At 38.8% G+C, this 25,765-nt stretch overlaps 1 protein-coding gene across 1 annotated transcript; it reads right to left on the bottom strand.

The window, feature by feature from the left end:
* Positions 1-28: 28 nt before the first annotated feature.
* Positions 29-23,321, bottom strand: LOC145485824 (uncharacterized). Its single transcript, XM_081464463.1, has 33 exons — positions 22,700-23,321; positions 22,504-22,573; positions 19,521-19,640; positions 18,351-18,467; positions 17,701-17,733; positions 17,475-17,536; positions 17,269-17,387; positions 16,639-16,708; positions 16,417-16,489; positions 15,447-15,514; positions 14,431-14,531; positions 13,874-14,014; positions 13,284-13,381; positions 12,918-13,004; positions 12,716-12,835; positions 12,328-12,450; positions 11,659-11,710; positions 11,248-11,382; positions 10,433-10,533; positions 10,203-10,309; positions 10,068-10,112; positions 7,895-9,562; positions 6,632-6,838; positions 6,218-6,252; positions 6,054-6,118; positions 5,723-5,823; positions 5,242-5,313; positions 4,785-4,881; positions 4,593-4,635; positions 3,879-3,958; positions 3,111-3,188; positions 2,772-2,849; positions 29-2,013 (listed from the first exon to the last, which is right to left on the bottom strand). The coding sequence occupies exons 1-33, from the start codon at positions 22,744-22,746 to the stop codon at positions 1,909-1,911; spliced, it is 4,518 nt and encodes a 1,505-aa protein (XP_081320589.1). The 5' UTR covers positions 22,747-23,321; the 3' UTR covers positions 29-1,908.
* Positions 23,322-25,765: the final 2,444 nt, after the last annotated feature.

Below are 25,765 nucleotides of genomic sequence, written 5' to 3'. Positions count from 1 at the left end.
GAAGGAAATTGAGATCACTAAAAAAATCATAAATTCAAACTGTTCTTTACTGAGATCAGTTTTGCACTGAGGGCTACTGTAACGAAACAAAATACTTGTATAAAGTTATTCACCTTCCAACCAACTATAGCATAAATATCATTTGTTACTATTAACTATCTAAATGTCATTTACCATTGGAAATTTTGTTTTATCAAAACTAAGAAATGTTAGCATGTTCCAAGCTCTCGCATGTCTAATTTTTCCGTCGCTACACATTTTGCAGGTTGTCAACAATCTGAAAGCCTCGAAAACGCTAACAAATGTATGCAAAGGCATTAAAACTATAACTCTACCCAAATACTAACCCCTAAAAAATGACAATTACTCATAACTGAGACAAAACTAAGGTGCGGATCAAACGTGAACGAAAGTCGATGATGTTTTTCTTTACTCTTCGCAAGGTGATCAAACGAGCTGAGAGTAGGCCAGAAATGATATTATTTGCCTGTGGATGAGACAAAAAATGATCGTTTGAGCAGGATCGAAAACGATATGAGCACACGATACTAGCAGTCATCACACGAGAGTTGTTGGTCAAACTACAATTCAAAGTAAAGAGGAAGTTTCCGGGATCCGTTCTCTTTTGATCCCACCACAAATCGCGTCCCCAGGACCTGCGAGGTTTCGGAACCAGGATATGCTAGCTTCGGCTTGATCCTTTTTTATTGTACGCATGCGTTCAAATTCAATAACGATTTCAGAACATGACTAGATGGAATAACCGCTGTGCCTAATGCTGGCTCACCTCATTTTGACTGGCCAAAAGGATCGCGGTCTCTGGGAACGAGATTTTTACACCGCTAACAACTTGTTATCTTTATGTTGGCTTTTTCAAATCTCTTGTCCAATCAAATTGCTTGTAGTCACGCGTGCTTTATCCTTGCGTGACCTTATAATTGCCCCGTTATTGAATCTTCACCTCGTACCCTGACTTTGCTCGACTGACCGAGTACTAAGAAAACCAAAATTAAAAAAAAATACAACGTAGAGACGTCAAGAAAAGATTTGCATCCAAACCCATGTCCTACAAATTGTACATTACAAATGTTAAATTTGCTCTTCAATTCAAAATACACCGCTATAATACAATTCCCAAAATATCTATTGATTTACTCTATAATTAAATACTCTTTCATAAAATTTAACCAGCAATAAGGAAATATTTTAGTTCGCAAGCCCAGAAAGTGTTATATACAGTCCATTTTTGTCTTTGCATATAAATTGCTGTAGACGATACTTCTCTTAAAATGCCTTGCATAAGAAGCAGATGTGAATAAAAACGCTAAAAATCTGCTACAAATTCAAGGGTAAAATAACCTCTTTGTTTTTAAACTGAACAAGTTACCAACCACAACAGAAAGTTTCAACCCCCATTTAAATTAACAGCTAAAATGGAATTGTTGATGAGTGGGATGAACCCAAAGCTAAGCCGAATAAATACTAAACAATCTAGGAATCCCACTACATATATGGTGGGTAAACTCCGATTTTATGGTACGTTGCACCTTCATAGCACTGACAAACATCTTGCCATATTAACATTATATAACAATAAACGAAATTCTTAAAAACGTTCAAATTAATCCCTTTAGGCGATAAATTTAAAATTTGGAACTTGGAATTTCGACTCTTGCTTTAAAATGTATTTAGAGTAAAAACACTTATTTTTGTACGCTAAAAGAATATTGTTCTCCTGTGGCGCCAAAGAGCTCCATATAATGAAGGGCTCCCTTGCATAGCAATTCGCAAGCTTCATAAGTACACTCTAACGAGGGCCTGCCGTTTAGTAACCTTATGGATGGGCCAGCAGGCTCCGTAGGCACGCTATATAGACGGGGCTGCCGTTTGGATAGCAGCTCGGTATACTCAAGGAGGCGCCAGGTAGTTCCGTAGGAAGGCTATACTGAGGGGCTGTCGTTTGGATAGCAGATCAATTAACCGCCATGGAAGGGATGAAGAGCCGAGGTGAACCTGTAAGAGAAGTGGGAAAGAAACACGATGATGATTGAAGAAAGGTTATGCCGGAATCGCTCTGTGCGCGTGGGCAGCAATCTTAACGATGAAGGTCCTCTCTTCAGGGGTGCGCGACATTTATTCCAAAGAAACCCGCCAAAAATGTTGACTACAGTTGGAATGATCAGGAAACTTGCCAGAAATTTGTAACAATTGCTTGGCTTTTGTCTTCAACGTCAATGCTAAACCCTTCTTTCGATTTGACGGCTTATCGTAATCGTAGCCCCAACTGGTATTTCTTGACCAGCCCACTGCTGTTCAAAACTAACGCTAATAATAAGGCTAAGTAAAATATACGAAGCCACGGCGTGTTTCTGTAAGTCCTCCTGTTCAATTCAACATAACTCACAAGCGTTGAATGCACCAACTTCAAAAACTAACATTTCCAAATTCCAATTCGACCAGGATAGAGGACCTGCATGGAAACCAGCTAAGGCTGATGTGACTTCCTCTCTAAATATTGTAATTTATTTATCTATTTGTCATGGTTCGCGCATCTTGAAACGTTAAGCTTAAAAATTAGTCGATCGTAATCCGTGTTAAACCTCTCCATTCTTAACAATCCTTGTTCCTTTATGGTTTATTATTATCTCTTTGGTGTTTTCCTATCTACGTCAACTACTATTTTCAAGTTTCCTTCAATTTCTAGGTAATTTTGTACGTGGTCAAAATAGCCCAAAATACCGTAACTGAGCTCCTTTAAAACAACAACTTACCTTGGTGATGTACCACACAAGGGAACAGTCCTGGCCGTTAACGCGTACTGGTTCCACAATCCATCCACTGGACATGATCTAAAGGAAAAGTGAGAAAACTTTGATCAAAACAAATGGTTTAAAAGAACAACAAATGTAACGACAACTGATAAAGGGTTTATATATCTCAGTAGCACAGTATTTCCGATCTGTGTTGCCCCGGATCACAGGTTGGGTAGAAAACATTCCTTAAATTGACAAAATCTGAAAATCGTTCTGAACACTGACGAGAGATAAGAGACAGTTTCTGAAAAACATGAACCTAACTTTCAAGTGATTACGCGGGCACTTAGCACTAACCTGTCCGCGGATGATTGAGGTGGACAGTGGACACTTCGGATGTTCAATCGATTGAGATGCCAGCACATACTTTTGACCCTGAAAACAGTAAACAGCGGCAATGAAGACTCGTCAAAAATGCTTCAGTGGCTGACAAGAACGATCTCATCACTGAGGATGACCGTTTACTGTAACGCTATGTTGAAGGGGTAGGTCACGCTAGTTTGCGTGATTCCCATGTTTCAACAAAATTTAGTTTAATCATATTCGTCACTTAGGCCTGGTTCACTATAGCGACATAACGACATAACATCATAATGACATAACGACATGATAGTTTATGTTGCAATGTGAACATCGACATAAAAACAAAAGGAAAATATCGGTTTTTTTTCCTCATGTTGTTATGTTCATGCTGTCATGTTACTACTACGTCATTATGTCAGGATGTTCACACTAAACACAACGACATAACGTCCTTGTTATGTCGTTATGTCGCCAGTTTGAACTTGGCCTTACAGGACTTGTGCTGAAATAGATACACAACAATTCATTCACAGCACAGGTTGCCTTCATCCCGGCGGCCCCAGGATGTCCACTCGTGGAATAGATGAAAAGAGAAGAAGGTTTTCCAAAGCCACTTCCTAACCACTGCCTCGAACGGAGACTCCGCTCGAGCCCTACCCATCGACCACCTTCGGTTTGTGATTGTTTTTTTCCCCGCTACTCGATTTGATAAAGGCGAGAGGCTGTAAGCAATACATTACCTTTAAGCAGGATTTAACTCACCTCCACGCGTTCTTTGGATACGTAACAGAAGTCACGTGAGTGTGTCATAAAGCACTGAGATGTCTCGTGAAGCATGTACACTGAAATAAAGAAATCAATGAAATGTCAAGGAAATTAAACGAATCGAAATCCATTTCCATCCTTGCCATCATTAGCCATCCTTAAATCCTAATTGGGTCCTGTCATTTGTCGAGTATTGTTAAACAAAAGAAACGCATAATTGCTGTATTTTATGTAATCAAGGTATGCTTTAGAACTCTTTGATATACCAAAAACTAGCTGATAATGGCCTTTAATTTACGCTTCGTGTAGTGCTCTTATTTTTTCTCCTGAAATTTACTTTCTCAGCAATAAATTACAATATTTAGAGAGGAAGCCACATCAGCCTTAACTGGTTTTCATGCGGGTCGTCTATCCTGGTTGAATTGGAATTTGGATTTGAATTTGTTTTTGTGGAGGGAGGAAAACCGGAGAACCTGGAGAAAAACCCTCGGAGCAAGGCGAGAACCAACAACAAACTCAACCCAGATATGGCACCGGGCCGCAATCGAACCCGGACCACATTGGTGGGAGGCGAGCGCTCTCAACACTGCGCCATCCCTGCTCCCTACCCGGTCAGTAAAGCTATTACTACAAAAGCTTGCCAATACTGGTGAAGACTCCAGACTGAAAAAGCTGAATGAAAATCAATATTACAAACTTCCCGATACTTACCCACTTTCAATCCTTCCTCGACATGCTCTACAATGTTTATTTTCTGGAAACGAATAATAAACGCTTATTTTAGTTACAAAACATGGTAGGCAGTAGTCGCTCTCTCGCAAGGGAACAACTTACGCGAACAGCAACGACGAGGGGAGGCGATAAACACGTTAGTTTATCGATTAACTCAGACAGTTTTTGTACCTTAAGCATGTTGTCATAAATATATCTGGACAGCGGATTCTTGACTGCTTCCCAAACGGTCAGCGGTGATGCTTCAATGACTCCTCGCCCCATAAAACTGAAACAGCAATACACCAACAGTCATATTGTGGAGCACTTTATACTTTACGTTTGATAAGCACAGAGCAGGGATAACGTTAAGATTTTTCGAAAGAAAGATGAAAAAATGTTTTCCAATTTTTCGATCCACTGGTTTAAAACGGACACTTACTAACATAGCGCTCGTGGAAAAATAGTTAATTATCTGGAATTAAAAGGTTTTGTTGGCTCTTATTCTCTGTTAAGAGTACTTCATTTTTCTTCCGGGTCATTTAAAAAATCCAAAAGAGGGAATCTAATACGTCTTAATCGTGTTCTCCTTCTTATTTGAAGGCAAGCCTCATTCACTACAACACACACAAAAAAAACGTTTTCTAACCAGTGTAAAAGTCCGCCGCCTCCTTCTTCTCTTTTCCGTACGATTGTAACGTCTTTTTGAATACTGTGAAACCTGCAAGAAAAATAAAACGAAACCCAGTAAGTCAAAATGAAGTGACACCATTTCCTCTGAATTACTCAAAATGTTTACGATTAGCGGTTCACAACGAGTAGTCCCTCTTTGTCAGTCCGTCGTGCGTGATGCGAAAGAAAACCGCGAGAAAAAAATGGCCAGGCAAAATCCTGGGGGCGAGGAGCGCGCTTCTCGCCCCCAGGATTACGTGCGGCCATTTTTTCCTCACTGGAAGGACTTAGCGAAAGAGAGACAACTCGGAGTCTAGATTAACAGCTTGACCAGCGATTAAGTGATCAAATGGAAATCAGGTGGCTCAGCCAAATTTAAAATCAAAAACTTGCATTTTGACGAGTTTAAAGTGAAATCGTTTGCTAAAGCAAAATAAAAAAGTCAGAATTTTTCTTACAGCCATCCGCCGTGTGAGGAATTATCTACTCCTTGCCGCGAAGAGCCCCAGGACGCTGGTGCCGACTTGATCATCTCGGGGACGCTTGATGCAAGTAAGGCCTGGAAAAGACGACAAGAAGTCTCTTAAACAACGACACGCTCAAGAGTGATCAGAATCTTGTTTCTCCTGACAATGTTAATATAAATAGTTGATGGGAATGAAGAAATAATCAACTACGGAATGTTGTCTTGATTTATCATGAAATTCTCGTAACTAACATTGAGAGAAACGTATGACAATCACTAGGAGGAAATCTAGGACTGGGTGAAAAAAATGTCACGTGACTCACCTCTTTCAGAACCTCGGCAGCCGCGTGGTTACCAAGCACCCGGAATTTTACGTGAAGTCGGTTAACTGGAATTAAAAGGAACAGGCAAAAATAAGCTCGTTAACACTTCACACAGTAGAAATTCAACCACTCTGGACCTGAATAACACGACAAGGTTTACTTACCTAGAGGTTTCTCAATGAATTCGTAATCTTCCGTTCTATAAAGAAAAACAGAAGTATTTCAAAGGAAAGCCACAGCCAAGCTGTCAACCATTTTAAAACAAAAATCAATTGTTTGTATTTGTACAACATCGATAAAGCAAACTTCACCAAACTAAGAAGACAACAAAACAAATGTTAGAGACTGGGCCCGAAAATTCCACTCTGATGACGTAACGTTATAGAGATTCGTGTAGTGTCCGATTGGTTGTTACTTGCGCGTGAAAATGCAAAACTGAGCAATCACCAATCAAAAAACGAATAACCGGATTAATAGAATTATCGCAACGTGTTAACACAGCTATCTATACTCTAAGGCTCTTACACTTGAATAAAGTTACACTAGGTTTATATTTATTCACTTTACTGTTAGCTTACTTGAGATTTTCTAAATAGCTTTGTTTTTCTTCCTCAATTTGTCTTTTCAGTTCACTGATTTCTTTCTCCTTTTCCAGTTTTTGTTTTTCCAAGTCTCTCAGTTTCTCCTCGCATTCCTCTTTGTCCTCTTCACTTGTTCGCAGCTTGGCTCGTGCTTCCTCTAGTTGCAGATGGATATTCTCTCGTTCCCGCCGTTCAAGTTGTAGTCTGAAGTCAAAATATAAATTCAAATCTGCGTCAAACAGCGAGATGTTTTTGAGTTTCACGTTTCATGTTTTAGTTATCTTGTCTTTGAATTGGCTTTTCAAATTTCTTAGCCAATGAAAAAGCCGGCAGTCGGCACCAACACGCCACGTGACAACTATGAATCCTACGCCCCCATAATAACTTGGTTTTGATTGGTTCAACATAGGGGAAACCAACAAAAATATGTCAAATAATGAAAACAAGCTGTCAGTGAAAACTTTTTCAGGTTTACGCGGGGCTCTGTTGTTCGGAATTTTCTTTTCCTTTTATCAGTACGTGTAAAATTCGTCTAAAAGTGACACTCAATCGTCATTTTAGCCTGCGTAGCAAGCGTTTCCGTGGGGTTTGGGACCAAAGAAAGACCGAGGAACGGGATTTTCGGTGTTTTGCCTGCGCGGAAAATGGAGCGAGAGCTCCATTTTTCGCGTTGTAATTCTTTGCTCCCGAACCCCAAAGAAACGCTTGCTACGCAGGCTATCGTCATTTCTAGAGGAAACTATATTGAAAGAAAAATCATTACGGAACGGAGACGCAGAAAACAAAAGTGAAAAGTGACACAAGATATCGTGTTAGACCTTAGGGGAAGACTGCAACCGAAAGACGACAACATAAAATAAATATGTTTTAGCTGTGACGCCTTATTAAGCAAGTAGAGGGTTGCTTACGCAAGGTCTGCATAGTTCAATTCGGCGTAGCGACGTTTATGACACTTTCGGTGTGTTATTGTCTGCTAATGTCCTGCTAAAAGTGTTCTTAGCTGTTCCCAGCCCTGTTCTGAGGTCGTTTAATTCAAAGTTTGTTAGGCTTTGTGGCGGTCAAAACAAAAGCAAACACCGACCACTACAAAAAGAAAATCCAAAACGTGCAACAGGCGGGAAAATTTGCGCTGACTGCGATTAGTCTCGAACCTGATTAGTTGAGCAGATATAATCTTCGCTCTGATAGGTCAAAAGCATGTTCAGCCCGCGCAAAGGAGACTCCCTCAAAACAACTCTCACATGGAAACACGGAGCTTACCTGTTTTCACTTTCCTCGACTTTCTCGAATGTCTCTCGAAGTTTCCTCGCTTCTTCCTTGAAAAGCTCCAACGCTTCCTCATTTTGAAGATCATCTGACGACTTCACACGTGAAAGCCTCTTTATTCGTGAATATATTAGCCTTCGCTCCCTCGCTCTTTCCACGTGGAACCTTTCCTTTTGTCCAGAGAGTTTCTGTAGTGCGATCTCCTTCTCTTTGATACCATCCAACATCTGGTCGGAGATACGTTTCTGTTGCTCGTGAACACGTTCTTCGTCTTTCTCAAAGTGAGCTCGCTTAGCGACATACTCAAGAAATAATTCATCTTCATCAGAGCCAATCTGCTTTAATCTCCCCTTAACCAAACTAAGAACTTCGCGTCTCTGTTCGTTCGTCTCGCCATCGCTGGCTTCTTCGCCTTCAGAGGGATCACCGGAGTTCAGGGAGTCAAATGTTTCGTTAATCAAACTTTCGATCTCACCATATTCTTTCCATAACAGTTCCACATAACGTTCGCGTTCTTGGTCAATTTCCCCGATTTCCTGTTCTTCTTTGCTTTTCAAGTTTTCCAAACACAAGCGAATTTTCTCTGCGTGCTGCTGGCGCGAAGTCTTGTACTGTTCTTCAAGTTCTGTTATTTTAGCCTCGTTTTCCAAGATTTGTCGACCGTAGAATTCCACACTCGTGATTTCCTCAGCTAACTCGCCGCGTGTTTTCTCTATCATCTTTTCTTTTTCCTCTTTCAGTTCTAACAAGCTCTGCATTTGCATAGCTAGCACATCGTCAACACCACCATCCGAATCAGTAACCAATTTACGCCGTGAATCTAAATTCCAGCTGGTTCGTCTCCGTTGTCGCAGATCGAAAGAAACAGTTTTGGGTCTCAAACCACAATCTGAAATCCTCCGTTTCTTGTCGGTATGATCGACAACTCCATTCTCCTCGCAACTTTGCTCCGTGTCCGCGGAGTCTTCCAAAGAGCTGAGGTATGTGAAATACTGATCGTGTTTTTCCTCCAGAAGTCGAATTTTTCTTTCTACTTCGTCTAGTTCAGCTAAATTCTTCGTAAGCGCACACTCTAAAGTAATTTTGTCCCGATTTAAGTTCTCTTCTGCTTCGTTCTTGGCTTTTTCAAGCGTTTCCTGCAATTCCAACAACTTCACCTGTTTGTCTTCCAGGTCCTTTAAATCTCCTTCTCTCTCCAGAGCATGAAGTTCCTCTTGTTGCGTTCGATCGACCTCCGTCTGAACAAGCACTTTACGCCTCTGCAGCTCAATCTCTGCTAGTTTCATCTCGTACTGAATAATCTTCTGCCATTCACCCTCCATAAACCGACCAACCTCTTCTCGTTCCTTCGCTATCTCTTCTGCCGACTCCTCTACTTCCCTGCTGTGTTTAATCTTCATCTCGAACAAATCTTCCAGTTGTTTCTCGATGTCGTTCTTCGAGTCGTCATGTTTTTTGTCCATGTTAAACCGGACGTTCTCCAGATCTAGTCTGGCTTTTTGTGACCTGGTTTCGTGCAGTTCGCGCAAAGTTTGAATGTGTTCTTTCTGATCGTCGATTTCTTTTTGTTTGTTGTCAATTTCAGTTTGGAAAGCTCTCTCTATCTCCAGTCGCCGCACCTCCGCTTCTTTGTGCCTAGCCATCAGATCCGTCACTTGATTTCTGCAAAATGAATAGCCATGTAAATAAACAACTACAGTTAGAATTAATGAGAGGTACTGAACATTCAAAAAGGTTCTACAGTTTATTTCCCATAAATCAACATCAACCTATGAAATTTATCTCGCTAAGAAAAAACTGAACTCTCTTACGTGAGTGTCGACATAGCCTGCGTAGCAGGAGTTCCCGTCCAAAGAGCTTTTTCCGCATTCTGGCCGAGCAAAAATTGGAACGAGAGCAAAAACATCGCCGAAGCTGGGGGTGGTGGTACGAGTGAAGCGACCCACCTCCCCCTGCCTCGTCGAGTTTTTGCTTTCGCTCCAATTTACGCGCGGCCAGAATGCGGAAAAAGCTCTTCGCCCGGGAACGCTTACTACGAGGGTAGAGTTGACAATGACTTCCATCACATTAACATTTTCCGCATAGTAGAGAAAAGATCCATTATAAACCGTTTCCACGAAAATAAATGAAAATGAAATGAAAGTAAGATCTGAAAAAATCAACTCACTTGAGATCATCCAAAGAATCTGCTCCTGGAAGATCCGCCTCGACACTGCAACAATTAAAATAATGAGGAATTTTCAGTTTCAAATTATAATTTAAAAAAATAATCACACACAGTGAGAATAAAAAACTTTCATACCCCGAGTCAAACGTCATCGGAGATGAAGAGTCAGACTTCACACTCAGATTGCCTTGACTGCCACGGAGCGGGGAGATATGGAAATTACTCAAGGACTCCGTCGATTCCTGACGCAAAAGAAATCACATAGTTATGATTCACGCGAGTGCTTCGCGCATATAGGTGTTTGCATGCGTGTGCGTGAAATCGCGTGTTCTGCGAAACTTTGCGTGAAAAGCTGTTGAACTCACCATCCCATACAAGCCAGAGCGCCGTTTTTCCCTCAGTTTGGCTGCTTCCGTTGGAAAGTTGAATTTGAAGACATCACTCTTGCCAAGAACAATAACATCACCTGCAAGAACATCGCACTCTGTTATAGTCCAGTGACTGAACTCGTCCTTCTCCGCTTTTCTATAGCCTCTTACGCAGAAGCTCTTTGCGCTCGTCACGCAATCTTGGGGAAGGAAGATTGCGTGACGAGCCCAAAAAGCGTATGGTAGTAGGGCAACTCTATAAAGGGTTGAACCCTGCAGTCAATGTAATTAATGTAACACGATATCTAAGGGGACTAGCAAAGAGAACAAATCTTATGTTTGATTACGTCACATCACCCCAAGTCTCGCTTGCGCAAAACTTTCTCAAACCTCTGACACCTCCGTGCTGTTTTGACGTGGGCATTCTTTTCATCTTTGCTGATTTGTGTTTTCCAGATCTACCTATCTTACGTCAACATTCATAAGGGCTATTTAATATTTGTAACTTTCTCCTTCTTAGGCTATGTTCACACTTGGTGCCCAAATACAGTGTCCGAGTGCCATTCTCGCTGAACACTTATGTGAACACACCTTTCTTTCAAACACACACACCACCTTGGGCACTTAATGGTATTTGGGTAATTGTATCCAGTGTGTAAACGCAACACTATTTTGTACTGGTGCTCAGACACCAGTACTCGGGCACCAAGTGTGAACACAGCCTTCACTCAAAAGGTTTACTGAAGTCGCCTGCTGCTTCTGGATTCCATTCGACAAACGAGGTTGATTTGTCGAGTAATAAATCACGATACCTTGATTGAGTTTAGTGGCCTGCGTGACAGCCACTCCATTCACCCAACACATGGCGGAAATCGGCTCAAATGTCACCTTTCCTTTGACAAAATCCAGTACGCAGTGTTCTTTCTCGATGTCTTCACCTTCAAGAACTGGGAAAAAAATAGTCAGGTTACCGGTACAGCAGATCCGGTTGTTTTCATGATCACAGGATCATGTCTGACTCGTCCCTAGTCATCTCTTAAGATCAGCGGCAACGGTCGAGGGAGTCTGGATGAAACTTAGGGATGTGGAGCGGAGGGGATCATAGGATTTTTCGTCTTCCCGTCACCCCTCACGCTCGTGCTAGCCTCGTTAATATTCAATGAATTCAAGAGACGACTGTGGACGAGTCAGAGATCACGTGACAAGTTTCTTTATCGACTCACCGATATCCTGAGGGTTGGGGGCGTCTTCTCGTCCAATGTGTGTCTTACCGTGCTGTTAACAAGAACAACATCTATGAGATCTTAAATTCAGGCAATTCGTTGTCACTAGAGAACCCTTTTTATGGTATACAATGACAGACAATCAGTGACCTGCGAGCTGTATGTGTTGACCATTAGTTATTGGCCATACTGTTAAACTAGAAAAGTCGACTATAAAGGGAGCTTAAGCAACGACGACGGCGACGCCGAGTACGACGCCCACTCAAAACTGAATTTACATTTTGACTGCCTAGATCTTTTGAGTACGCAAATGGCTCTAAAAACGTGCTCAGGCTAAATATGCATTGACGGCTTTCAATTCCAAATGGAAATACGAAATAAACCGTCTTCGTTCGTGTTCCTCAGACTACGCAGAACTTGGTCATTTCACGTTGTTGCTTTGTAGAGGACGGTTAAGACATGTAAAAAGATTTATAACGCACGTGCAAAGCCATTGTTTTGCTCATTATTGTTTGGTGACGTTCTCGTTGCCGTCGTCGTCGTGGTGTTCTTAAACTCCCAAATATCTCATCACTGTTACTCCACCTGACGCAAAAATTCGATGTGTCACAACTATCCACATTCGTATGCCTTATGAAACATGCTCTAAAGCTTGTAAAGATTTTTTACCATGACACGATACAGCATTATCTCTGTTCTCAGCGGATCCTCCTCCAAGCGAACCAAATGAGGAAGTTCAAGGTCGACAAGAACCACACATGAACCTTGACGACGAAGCTGTAACTCGCTCTCCTGCAGAATATAAGGGACAGCAATGGGAATCATTTATTTACCAAAGCAAACAAAGTTTTCCCACGCGAAAAAACGCAAACACAACCAGAGGTAAAACCTTAAATGATCTGCATCATGCGATTGTGAGAGAAACCAAGAACTAAACACATCTGACAAGATTCACTGGTAATCATAAAGGGAAACTCAAAGACAAGAGAAAAATCTATCAGGAAAAAGATGGGTGTTTTTTTCCACTTTTGCTCAGTGCCCCACCCACTCCACCCACCTGCATGATGGATTTCGCTTCCTTCCATTTCTCGGTCCAGTCTTTTGTTAGCTGCTCGACCCGCGCTTGGTTCTCATGAAGTTTCTTTGCAGCTTTCATGGAGTCATTTATGGACATTTTCTACGAAAAACGAAAGCAACCGTTATATGACAACCGAACAATGTTGACATAGAAGTTGAAGTCACACAGAGTAGCAAGTTACCTCATCTCCCATTTCGGTGTCCCGGATGATGGATTTGAGTCGCTCGATTTCAGATCTAAGTTCCCTGATAAGTTTGACATTTGGATCCTACAAAGGAACAAATATAATTAAGCAAGAAATCAGGAACAAAATTAAAGACTCGGCCTTGATTTACACACGTTTCCCGCGCTTGGTGCCAGTTGATGTTTTCCCGCGCTTGGCACCCTTTGCTTCGAGATCTGATTGGTTCATTGCCTCTATGGCTATGATTGGCTCCATAAGATTCCAATGCTTCGGATCGCTTTTCTCCAACAGTCTTCAGTACAACCGTCCTGAAGGTATATTAAACTTATCAGTGACATGAAAATCACTCAAGTTTTATTTTACCTCGTTAATTGTTGGCATGTTGATGATGCTCTTTGCTCGATGCGCGTAGCGAAGAGTGCTAAGTGTTTCTCCATAGTTGCATTCGGCAGGTGAAATAGCTAAAAAAAACAAGCAATATCTTACAAACTACAGGTCCATGAAAACAAGCACAAAGAAAACTCAAACACGACATAAAGAGGGAAATAAATTTCTCCGCTGGCTAGAGTTAGAGTTTTTCTTAGAGCAAACACAGCGAATGAGCAGATATTGCGTTGAATGTGAGAAGAGAAAATTCATACTTCCGAGAAATCATCTTTCAATTTACCTTTTATTACCCAAATATGCTTGAATTTTCCGAAGATTTTCGACGATTACTCGAAAGTAATGAGACCGTCGACAAAGTTTTCCAGACATTTTCGACGATTTCCGAAGATGACGAAGACGATCCCAAGATTTTTACTAACTCACCAGCTAACATTACCACATGGATGTGTGCACAGGAGAAACATATCTTGACTTTAACAGAGAACAGATAAGACTTTTTTTCGCAGGAGAAATCCCTGTAATTTACCATTGATTATGTTACAGTAAAAAAAAAAATCAAAACTGACCTGCAACCATAACAGTTTTAGAATTTCCTCCTAAACTGTCCTTAAGAAGAAATGTCAGCACAGAATCACGGTATGGAACAAACAGCTTCTTCCTGAATGAAGGACGCTTTGATGAAGACGTGGAATTAATGGAGTTTTCAGCTGTGGGAGAAACAACAGAGGTAATGTCAGGCAGAACTGACTGCATTGAAGGAGCCACGTCACAGTTCACGTATCTTGAAAAGCTTAGCCTAAATTTTTCAAGTTCGTAGATTGTAATCCGTGTTATTCTTGGCTATCTTTGTTCCTTTATGATTTATTATGATCTCTTTGGTGTTTTTCCATCTTAGTAAACTGTTATTTTCAGGTTTCCTTTGTTAAAGCTAATTTTGCACATGGCCAAAATTTGTCTCAAATGTTCGTCCGCTACGTATCGCTCACACGTTACGCTCTCGCTTAACGAGAAAAATACACTCCCTGTCAATTCCACTTTTCGCGGAGAAATGAAAGATTTGGACCGCTTAAGCTATTAATGGAACAGACTGCACCTGGAGAAAAGGATAGAATGATATATTTACCAAGTGTCGAAATAACAATCCCCAAAGTCACAAGAGATTTGTTGATATTCGCTCCTTCCTTTAACCTCTCGCCAGCGGCTCCACTTGAACTAGCACGCTCACTAGGAACAACAACAACAAAGAAAAACAAATTCTCATTACTCGCCTCCAGACGTTTCTTACAGTACTTGTAGTGAGAATGTACTCATAATTCATAACTCATTACTGCTTGATTTTAATATTCATTTGATATTATGAGAAGGAAGATTTCATTTATTATTACTAATGACAAAAGAGGAATACATTGTTGTGGAGGCAGCAGTGGTCCAGTGAGTGGATCTCCTGCCAGTTTTCATTTTGAACTGTGAAATCTTATTTAGTTATTTTTGCTTTGTTAGTTGAGTGCCCAGAAACTAGATCTGCTATTCATAGCATGAAGCATTTTATTTTACCACTGGGAATAGAAAACCATTATTGGATTTATAGATTACAGGTATTAAAAATGGAGATAAGGGAATAGAATAAAATAACTCTAAAATCCCCCTCTCTTAGCTAACACACCCCTCCACAACTAATCCAATTGTTTGAAATAATCCAATTACTAGTGTAAGATTAGGTAGTGAAGTAGTAACTGGTTCTTTCTCTGGGAAGGAGATTTTAGATTCAAACTAAAAAAATACTGTACTGATGACAATGCTTTTTGTCCCTCTTGGTGTCTGAAGTATTCAGGTTTCACTGTACTTACAACAGAACTACTTACTAAGGAGCCAAAATATATCAACAGTGGCCAATTGTTGCTATAATCTTTGTATCGATTAGTTTACATATTTAAATTTTTATAGTCTAGTTTTTCAATTTTAAATTTTATAGTCTAGTTTTGTACTTTTAGTGAAAAGATAACATTTAAATTTTAAATTTTAATTTTAGGATACACGTTCACATTTAGACGAGCCTCAGGCTCACTGGTGAAATGTGTCTAAAAAAGTACTTATTTATTTACTTACTGCCAGTAAAAAGTGAACCAATGAATTACAAACCTGCCAGCCAAGTCTACTAAATGTATCTTGCTGATCGTTTCACTGGGCATATCTTCCATAAATTTGGCCTGCAACGATGAAATGTAAATGTGATTGAAGTGTTTCACAACTTTTTTCCAAGGAAAGGAAAGGATAGATGGAAAAGGAAAAGAAGGGAAGAGATAGATGAACTAATAATCAGATTGATGGATAGATTTAGAATTTAGATTTTAATTACAGTGAAACCTGTATTAAGGGGACAGCATTGGGACCTCACTAGTGTCTGCTTAATACAGGGTGTCTGCTCTAAACAGGTTCTAATATATTGTGCAATAATAGTTAGTTATCAAACCTTTTATAACACAGTGTAACACAGTGTAAGATCAAAGACTGCTCATAGCACAATGTCCAGTCAGTCACTGTATTAATCTGGAATTGTCATTGTCATCAAACGACATTGCTGAACAATGTTAAAGGAGTCTGAGCTAAGCTTTTAGAATTAAAAAGCCTTTGAAGTGTCTGCTTATTGCAGGTTTTGTGCAACAAAATGGCTTAAAATTAGTGTCCAACATCCACGTCCACTTAACAGAGGTGTTTGCTGAATGCAGGTTTATTTTACAATAAATGTGGAATGAAAATTTAGGGACTCATGTTGGTGTCCACTTACAGCTGTGATAGAGGGTGTCTGCTTAATATACATACATACATACATTTTATTTGCTATCAAATTAAAATTACAATTGTAACATGCCCGCGGATAGCTGAGCTAATCTAGGCGGGTCATGTTTGGAGGGTCGAGTTTGAGAGAGTTAATATGAGGAGTGCTTATTACAGGTTTCACTGTAAATCTTTTATCCATCAGCTGTCTACTTGATGATGCATAAGCATTGCAAAGAGTTTTGATATATTGATCACTCTAAAGTTAAAGACCTTAAACAAAATGAGATAAACACTTGATAACTAGTTACACACAAGCACTAAGCATACTTACCTGAGTAAACTTTATTGTGAAAATTGCATGTGAACGACTGCTGGTGTTGTTCATTCTTGTGGCAGCAGTTGCTCTGAAAAATGAATTGCAAAATAAAATGAAACAGGCTTAAGACTAAGGTTTCAATATTCTTTCAAACACTGCTAGGGAAAGGCAAAATTGTATTAATGTTTGTGACAATATAGATAAATCTGAAGGCAACCTTAAGCAAGGCTTACAAACCTGAGCCTGTTACCCTGCTCCATGAGAACTTCAATTGAGTCAAAATCAGAAACATGCTGCTTTGTTAACCCTGAAAGAGAGGGAAAAAAACAGAGTGGTGTTTTAAAAAATTGACTTAAGTCATCATCATGTTCCCTGTTAAACTCACAGCATGACTAGTCAAGTCTGCTAGTTATGCCCAACTTACTATATTGCATGTGCGAAGGCTTTCAACAGCTTTCTTAGGTACTGCATTTCTTCCCTGAAAGTACCGCAGGCATGCAAAAGTTAGGCATATATTTATAATTTTTAGGTCACTTCCTGGAAAGGTTAACTCAAATTTTCTGTGAAACTGAAGGAAAAATATTTTTACTTAACAACAATCTATTTCTTTAGAGCAATGTTCTGAAAAGCAGTCCATCTTAGAGTTCCATATTTCAAAATTCAGACCAATCAGGAAGCTAATCCGAAATCACCGTTTCATCTTGGACCCGTTTGCCATACAATAATTAGCAACAGTTAATCAATATTAAGGGAACTACTACAGTTGTCAAATTATCAGTATAGCATTGGTTTGGATCCCTAAAGCAACCTCAGTGAGCTAGGGATTTGAACAGGTAAAGAGATTTCACACAGCAAGCTAGTCCTTACCTTCAACATATGGACCTTGTTTGGGATGTTCACGCACTTTCAAATTCTGCTGCGGAAGTTTCTTCAGTTTCTGTGGCCTCAACAGGTCACGCACATGTTCATTGTAGATTTCAAGATAGCTATAACAAAATAGCAAAGCCAATGTTTAGTTATCTTACTGTACACTGTACACTACAGATTTGACAGGGATTTAATATTGTGTTTACCTCACTTCAGTTCTGAAGGAAGAACTCAGAGATGTGTTCTGCTCAATGTACTTAAATAATCCCTGCAATTAGAAAAACAATCAAACTTACTGCTGCAACAATTTGTACAACCACCTTTCACCCAAAGAACATTACTGGGAGTACAAGGTTCAACCGAAATATGAGAGGGCATCAACAATTTTCCAGAACAACATAAAATAAAAAGTACAATACTATTAGTAGCTACCTTGCATATCCTAGGAATAAGTCCCACTTCCTCCTGGAAATAATAACAACATGCAAAAAGGCTTTTAATGAATAATAAATCAATAATGAAATACTAATTAACAATTTATTCCAACATTCAGTAAGATGACCTTTACCAAGTATAAGATACAATACTTAGCAAGTAAAAGATACAACAGTTGGCACGTATAAGAGATACAATACTCAGCAAGACAAATAAATGTTTGAAAAATATAACAAGATACCAAGGATAGAGAACACGAGGTCTTAAAACGTTTGTGGTAGACTTGTTCAAAGGGTGAATGATACGGTCCACTGGTTAAATCACTATCTAGTCGATAGTGCAGTTGGTTTTGTTAATGTTAAAAAACCAAGCCTTGTTGCTTTTTGTGAACTGAACTCAGCAGCATAGTGTGTATAGTTATTCATCTAGAATGCAACAAAAATATAAATAAACAAGGAAAACTAAATAATGGGATAGATGGAATCAACCCTACAGTGGGAACTTAAATTGTATTGAGGAAGGGGGGACTTTGTTAATTGCAGTTATTGAAAGCTGGATAGCTAGAGCTCAAACAAGAAGTTCAAATAATTTGTTTAATTAAAGTGATGTGATTTTGCAATTTATGGTATTGTACAGTTTGGACTTACATTGGTTCCCATCATGGTATAAGTCTTCCCAGCGCTTGTCTGACCATAGGCAAATATGCAGGCATTGTAGCCTTCAAATGCTGAGTCCAACACACCCTGACCAAGGTCATCAAAAACCTGCCGTGACAATTCATTCACAGGTTGAAACATGTTTTGCCAGGAAAACTAGCTTGTTCTTTGTCTATCAGTTAAGATGTTTCTTCTTGAAAACCAAATACAAACATATCATTTTTGAAATCCATTAATATTAAGGATCCCTGTAGGGGCAAGTAGACTTTTGTTGCTCATTGTCTGCCCTCATTGCACCATAGGACACACACCTCCAAAAGCCCAACCCCAAATGTCCTTGCTTGTGGGAGGTTGGCAACAGCGGAGTAGGGGACTGGCAGCTGTCAGGGTGAAGTACAGTGGGACTTAGGTCCCGAGGCTGCTACGGTAGCTGTGAAGGTTGGACAGGAACCCTAAACAAACTGGCAAAGAGGGGCTCTGGCAACTCTGCAGGGGGCTAACCTCTTATTGCTGGGGTCATGTAAATATCTACCTGTACTTCCAACTAAAATGAAGACATACACAGTGAAAGCTGTAACTGACCACATGCTGAAACTATAAAGGCTGGTCTGTTACAAGATCTTTTAACTGTGTTTATGAAACAATTCAACAGGGATGGGTGACATTAAGAGTATGTCATGAACAGAAGACAAAGAAAACAAAATCTGATTCCCCAACAGAATTCAAACCCTAGACCTCCCAGACTGGATAAGCACTGGTTACTTGTGAGAGCTTTGACTGTGTACTAGAAAACTAAAAACTTAGAAAAGTAAAAGATAAAATTTCACAGGTGTACCACGTATGGAAACTTGAAAAACTAATAAAAAAGTTGTCATTGAAAAAGGCTTTGTTTATCAAAATTGCTTCTAAATTTTGAATTACAGGTATATATTAACTAATGATCCTTCACCTTTTCAAAACCCTTGATAGATGCAAAATAAATTTATTGGCAAATAAAAAGAGCTAACTTTTTAAACAAATACACATAACTTTTGACACTTACTTTTTGTAGTAGAATAAAGCACCTGTTTAGTATGATGGTGTTTCTACTTTTGTAACAGTACTGTACTGGTAATTATTAAAACTTAGTCTAAATATTTTAACAAAAATGCTGGCGCATACCTTGTCTTGTGTTACAAAATGTGGATCCTTGGCATCAGCAGACCAGTAGGAGTGATCAAAAAAGAATTCCTTCTTGAAATCACGAGCCTTATCCCCTTCAAGTCCTATCTCACCATAAAGCTAAAATTGAAAAGAATTAAATATATTCGCCATTGTATCAAGGTGCAAGCTGCAACTATCATGTGCTAGCCCAAACTCATTCTCACCAGCTCCCAAAAAAATTTTCTCTTCACAGAAAATCAGTAATCTGGATGTCTTAAAAAAAAATCCCAAGAAACTGCACTTGCAAGCCTGACCAGGGGGGAAGTGGGGTGGGGGGAAAGTTTCTTGAGAAATGGAATCCACAAGCAAAATACCTAGCCCTGTGCTATACATTGGACATGACTTTCTATGCACACTGGGTATGTAGACAAAACAATGAAAAAATGTAGGACATTGTATATAGTATGTGTTCTAAAATTAATACTCTAATAATGTAGTTAATACCAACAAGTTAAAATAAGTAATGTACATGTACTGTTTGTTTGAAATTAATAAAAAAAAAACCCTCCAAAATTAACAGCCATCCAAATGTAGCAACTTACAGTTAATACAAATTGCCTTGTGTTTCTCAGCGGGAATAACAGAGACAACAAGCTGCATCAAAGTGACATTATATTTGCTCCAGATTCCAGGCCCAATATAAGACTCTTTTTTGTTAGCAGTGTGTGGCGAAGGAATTAATGTGACACTTGATGTGACACCATGTGTTACATGGTGTGTAAATTTATGAACAAAAACATAGCTAAAATTCCTCCTTTGCTACCCTCATGGAAGACAAATTATTTTTGACAATAATCTCCAACATTATTCATCCTTTTTCATGTCTAAAATTTATAACAATTTTAGCCTGCACATGTATATGGAGTGAAATAAATGGAAAATGAGGTCATAAATAGACCGGCTAAGAGATGTTGACTTGATACTACATGAAATTCTCAGAACATTGAAAAAACTATATGGACATGCAGTGAGGGGAATTCACTTGTTTTTTTGAGCTTGAGACTGTTTTCTTGCAAATAAAATGATTACTTCATTCTGATTAGCTAAGAGCAATGCAGTGAAAGTGTCACACCTGTGCAAAAAGAGTAACATGAGAGCAAAGCTGTAATACAAGAAACAATTACAACAAAGAATTCCAAAGTTTGTCATGAAGATAATATTTAAAGCTTGTTGACGATCATCTGAGGTATTTTGAAGGCAGTCAAAGTTCACCTAAGGTGTTTGAGGATAAACCGAGGATAATTAGTCGTTTTCAGAACACTTCCAAAGACTACCTAAGCCCTTATGAAGATTTTTGAAGAGTTCCAAAGACCACCCAAAGATTTTCAAACACAATCAGAAGTTTTGCAAATAATTTTCTATTTTTTATAGTTTTTTCGGAGTTGGAAATTATGAACACTATGCAAAAACTGTAAATTTATCAAATGCTACAAATTGGACTTGCTCTGACTACCAGCTCATGCAATTTTGTTAGCCTTTGAAAAACTGACTCATGCTTAGTTATTCCAAACGGCACTTGCAATCATGTGAGTATCATGATTACCTATACTTAAGGCCAATTAAAAGGAATAAAAATGCACAGTTGGAAAACACAGTCACACATAAACACAGTATAAAATACATTTACGCTAAACCTAGTAAAATCATAAGACCAAAATGAATACTTTTTTAATTTCAAATTTTTCAAGATGGTACTAAGTGTCTAGTAACCTACAGTTTGGTGGCAAAATCCTTGACAAAAGGAAACCTGCCCAATGCCATTAGCATTTATCATTCACTTATTGTCAGCTAAACCTCAAGGTTATATGAAAAGTAAAAATATGTTTATTAACAATGCCCATGGCTGAACTTCGCCCTTTGGACTCCAAATTACAACTGTTAAAATGAGAGGTTATTATTCTTTGCTAAGTATTTTTTAACAAAACAAACAACTTGAACACATTTAAGCTTTCGTAATTTTGGCCTAAGTGGAAGGAATTTGAGTTTTTTTTTTAAGATAACTCTTTATTAGCTTTGTAACAAAAATAAGGCAATGTAGATTTTTAACCATGAAAAAAATTATTCTATTTATGAATAATGGCAGTTGTTTACGCGTAAATTGGGTGCAATATTCACAGCATGAAGAAAAATTCCTTGATTGAGCACCTTTTCTCAAGACAACAAAGCAATTAAAATGAATTATACAAAGAAAGTTTATGCTACAGTAGTTTAAGAATTTTGCTCCACTAAAGAATAAGTGGAACTTCTAGGAAATAATACCAAGGTCACGATATGTAAAATCCGCGAAATTAGAAGCGAGATCTTGTCTCGTCGACTCGCGCGAGTCTTTCATCGACACAGTCAGTATTCGCCAGGTTTTGCGAAAACGTAGTGTGAATGAACATAATTTTATTGCTCAAGACATCGTTCTTGGTTAAGTCTTAGGCCTTGAATAAATAGGATGCTGAATAGATGACAAATAAACCGAAGTCAAATCAATAAAGACACGAGGTACTTGAAAACGTCTATCAAGTCTTTTCAGACATTCTTAGCGCGATCACGAGAACAGATACGGAACTTTGATATTCGCACGGGGGCGTCCATCACGCAGATTTCATTGACAACAAGTTAATATCATAAACTTTTTAAAAAAGAGACAAACCAATCCTCTGGTTAACCTCTTCCCAGATAAAATGCTACCGAGGGTAAAAAATTTAACCCGAGCGTTCGCAATATGGCAGAGAAACCGCGTTTACATAATTTGTGCTACATGTAGGCTTCTCAAAATAGGACCGATTTAGCGATAAAGGAAATGTAAGAATACGCCATAAATCGCACATCTAACAAAATCAAGTTAGGTGACTGTCGAGGACGGTGTTAGAAAAAATTGAATTAAAGTCACGGTGATTGAATAATTTTGCTAGATCATGCAGCTAACGAAATAAAAGCTTCAAGAGCTTACCTTCGTGTTGAATATTGTTGTTTTCCGTCCTTCCATTTGAATAATACATTTGGATCCGAGCTCCAATTCCCTGTTGAACAAAGAAGGCAAAGAAGTTCTTATCTCGTCTTCAATGATGTTAGATGCACACTGTGTTACATCAAAACATATCCCACTGATGAAAATATTAGTAAAACAACGGATCATAATATTTCACCTGTTGTTCAAGGGCCGAGCGCGCACCGCCACTTTCAGCGAAGCCATAATGGTCTTATAACGAAGAAAGCGAACGACTTCGGTTCCTTCGATTTAGCAGTTTTTGCTAGTGAGTGATCACCATGGTGTGGGTTCTGAAGAGTTTCCTGCAGTTCCAAATAGCAGCATTTTAAACCTATAGGTCGGAGTAAACACTCTCTATAACCTCGAGTAACTCAAGCGCTCCTCTTTCAAATCTTTGTCGATTCGACTGCTCAGTTAGAATTACAATAGCTGTTTGTTCATTTAAAGTCACGATGCGCGGCACTGGTAGAGAAAATGTTAATCTCTTAATGACGGACTCTTGTTATTGTAGAAAATGTCTTGCAAAATCTTTCAGCGCAAACATCAGGTGCTTCTCCCGTGAAAGATGAAAATCGAAAGAGTAGTGTATGGCGTTACACAGCAGCGGAAATGGGAGATTTCCGTCTCTCAAAACCGTTTCTTTGTAAGGAAATGGTGTTATAAGGCAGGACAGGAAAGGTTGATGTTATTTCCTGTGATGAAATCGTGGATGAAGTTCCAGTCCTACGATAAATCTTAATTTCAAGCGCTTCGAGGGACGTGACCTCGTGAGAGTATCATTTCAAATTCAAGGGAAGTGGCTAAATATTTATTTCCAGTCCCTCGGCTTGGCCAATGAGAACAGAATTTATAATATCAACAGCCAATCAGAATTGTTGTTTTTCGAAGATTCGATTCATCTGGAAAAGCCCGCCAAATTTATGTGCTGCTCAGGTCAATATCCAATGAATATCAGTGAAAGATTTCTAGAATTCTAGAAACCGTTCAGTTTTAATTTATCTGAATTTTGATGTTTAGAGCGATATTTTTAATGCCGCGCCAGGAATTAAATTCTGCCACTTTTGATCTCAAGAAAATGACCCTTCGCAAAGTGATGACTGATCTGTAAAAAATAATCCTTCCAGATCACAGAGGACAGACAATAACGAATAGACTAATTCTCGACCTCTGCTGCTATCGTGTAGAATTCTTGCCGTGCTTGTTTTCAAAACTTCGAAATTATACAAGCAATGCCAAGCACTTTTATATTTGCTTATTTCCGTTTGTTAAAAAAAATAAAACCTCCGATGGTGTTGACGTACCTAACGTACATATCTTACGGAAATACCGTCTAATCGCTTTTTTATCTGTCTATAGAATTAGGCTGTCTCCTCTCTCTACAACGTGTCACAAGTTTCAATCTGGTATCGTTAATGTGAAATGTTTAAAATTCGAACCTTAAAAGAGATCTGGAAATATTTCGTTACGTAATCACCCAGAAAAACTTATTGCAAAAGTTGTATCACAATTGAACTAGTTTATTCTGGAAGTCGTTTTAATTTGAATAATGATTTAAGCGTTTGATGCAGCATTTTGTTTTTTGCTCGAAGTTAAAGAGGTAGTAAGAACTAGGCCATTCTATTACTCGAGGTTCTCACAAATTACCATTGAGCACGAATAGACCGAGGCCAGTTTTACAGTACCGTGATCTGTATTTTATCAGCTGTTATTTTCCATGAATAAAATTAAAATACTGGTTGAAGAGACTGCATAAAGCCACTATCAGGCCAAGGGCATTGTTTGTTATTTTTCGTGCGGCTACGTCATTCAACTTCGATTCGAGCACCTTTGACTTCAAAATGATTGGGTAAAAAGCACTTCTTAGTACACCACGGTTGTTTTAGTTCCCGCTCACTGCTTATAGAAATTGACTCATATTGTAACTCGGCATTCATTATGAAAGATAAATTTGAATTCAGGCTGAAGCAACGATGTATGCAGAATGAAATCAAACCGCGCCACAACAAACCAATCTGTCTGCAAATTAACAAGTTTTTATACATCATTATTCACGGACTCATTTTCGCTTGATGAGTGTTCTTTAATTAACAAGGTGTAGAATGGCGAAAAACTTATGAATGCAGCAGGTAAATTTTCACGAGATGAATCACACTTTCAGTTGTCAAGGATATTTTGGTGCGTTTAATATATTTTGGCGAATCTGAAATAACTAAAAAAGAGAAGTACGTCACTCAGTTAAAAATATATTCGCTATCTGACAGAGACATTGGTCGGTTCGATGTTGAATGATTTAAACTTTACTCAGTTTTGAAAAGTTTATTTATTTACTTATTCATTTATGTATTTCTTGTTTATTTCCACGGTGCGCAATACTGGCTTCGAAGATGCCAAGTTGGTTTTGCCAGCTTTATAAAACATTATCGACCAATGTATGCGATATGAATAAGTTGTTATATATCACTAGCTTTAAAATTTCCTCTTTTCCCTTTGCTGAAATTTTGAAAAGAAAATGTTGAAGTTTTTGACACTTTCGAGTGTATAAAACTCATTTCATTGTCTAGAAATTTTGAAAAGATGTTGAATTTTTAAAGAGCGCATGAGTAAATAAAACTCATTTCATTGTCTTATCGCTGTTAATTGTCATTATTGTTTGAAAGAAATCTCAGTACTTATAAAATAAACAAATAACTTCATGGTTGGTTCGCTTGTACGATTTTTATTCACTTGTTGTGAAGAATCGCAAACTCACTCGCTCGAAGACTCGCTCGTTCGTTTACGATTCTTCGCAACTCGTGAATAAAAATCGTACGCACTCACCAACCATGAAGTAATCTATATTTATCGTTGTCTTTCGGACTGGGCGTAGAGGAAGTACTAGGGGCAATTAACAACTCATCTGCATTATAAACGAGGAAAATAAATCTCTTCGTTTACAAATTGCAAAATATAATGAGAGGCTGTCGACGAATACGGCAGTTACCAGACCGGGTGCGTGAATTGAATAATTCTGTTTAAAATCTTTGCAGCTTTTTTACATAAGTGTGTTTTAAAAACGTCTTTACATAGTGCACCACACCGGCAAGCGAAATTTTGTCTTGCGGACTTGTAAGTTCTTTGATCAGATCATTATAATTTGTTTCTATACCGGGGAGTGATGCGAGAGGGGGCTTTTTTTGAAAAGTTTGCGGTCTTTGACATGCTTCATAAATGGCGGTCTCCTAAG

This window comes from Orbicella franksi, chromosome 4, assembly GCF_964199315.1.
Source record: "Orbicella franksi chromosome 4, jaOrbFran1.1, whole genome shotgun sequence".
Lineage (NCBI taxonomy): Eukaryota > Metazoa > Cnidaria > Anthozoa > Scleractinia > Merulinidae > Orbicella > Orbicella franksi.
The sequence above is the reverse complement of the archived record's forward strand: the minus strand, read 5'-3'. Positions and strand labels throughout refer to the sequence as shown.

What these genes read in the sequence shown, in the direction of transcription:
- LOC145485824 (XM_081464463.1), bottom strand. Translation starts at nt 22,746, where the DNA reads ATGGCTTCGCTGAAAGTGGCGGTGCGCGCTCGGCCCTTGAACAACAG. An exon ending in ATTTTGTAACACAAGACAAG is followed by an intron (nt 18,468 to 19,520) that starts GTATGCGCCAGC and finishes TTGTCACGGCAG; the next exon opens with GTTTTTGATGACCTTGGTCA. An exon ending in TCACAATAAAGTTTACTCAG is followed by an intron (nt 15,515 to 16,416) that starts GTAAGTATGCTT and finishes TCATCGTTGCAG; the next exon opens with GCCAAATTTATGGAAGATAT.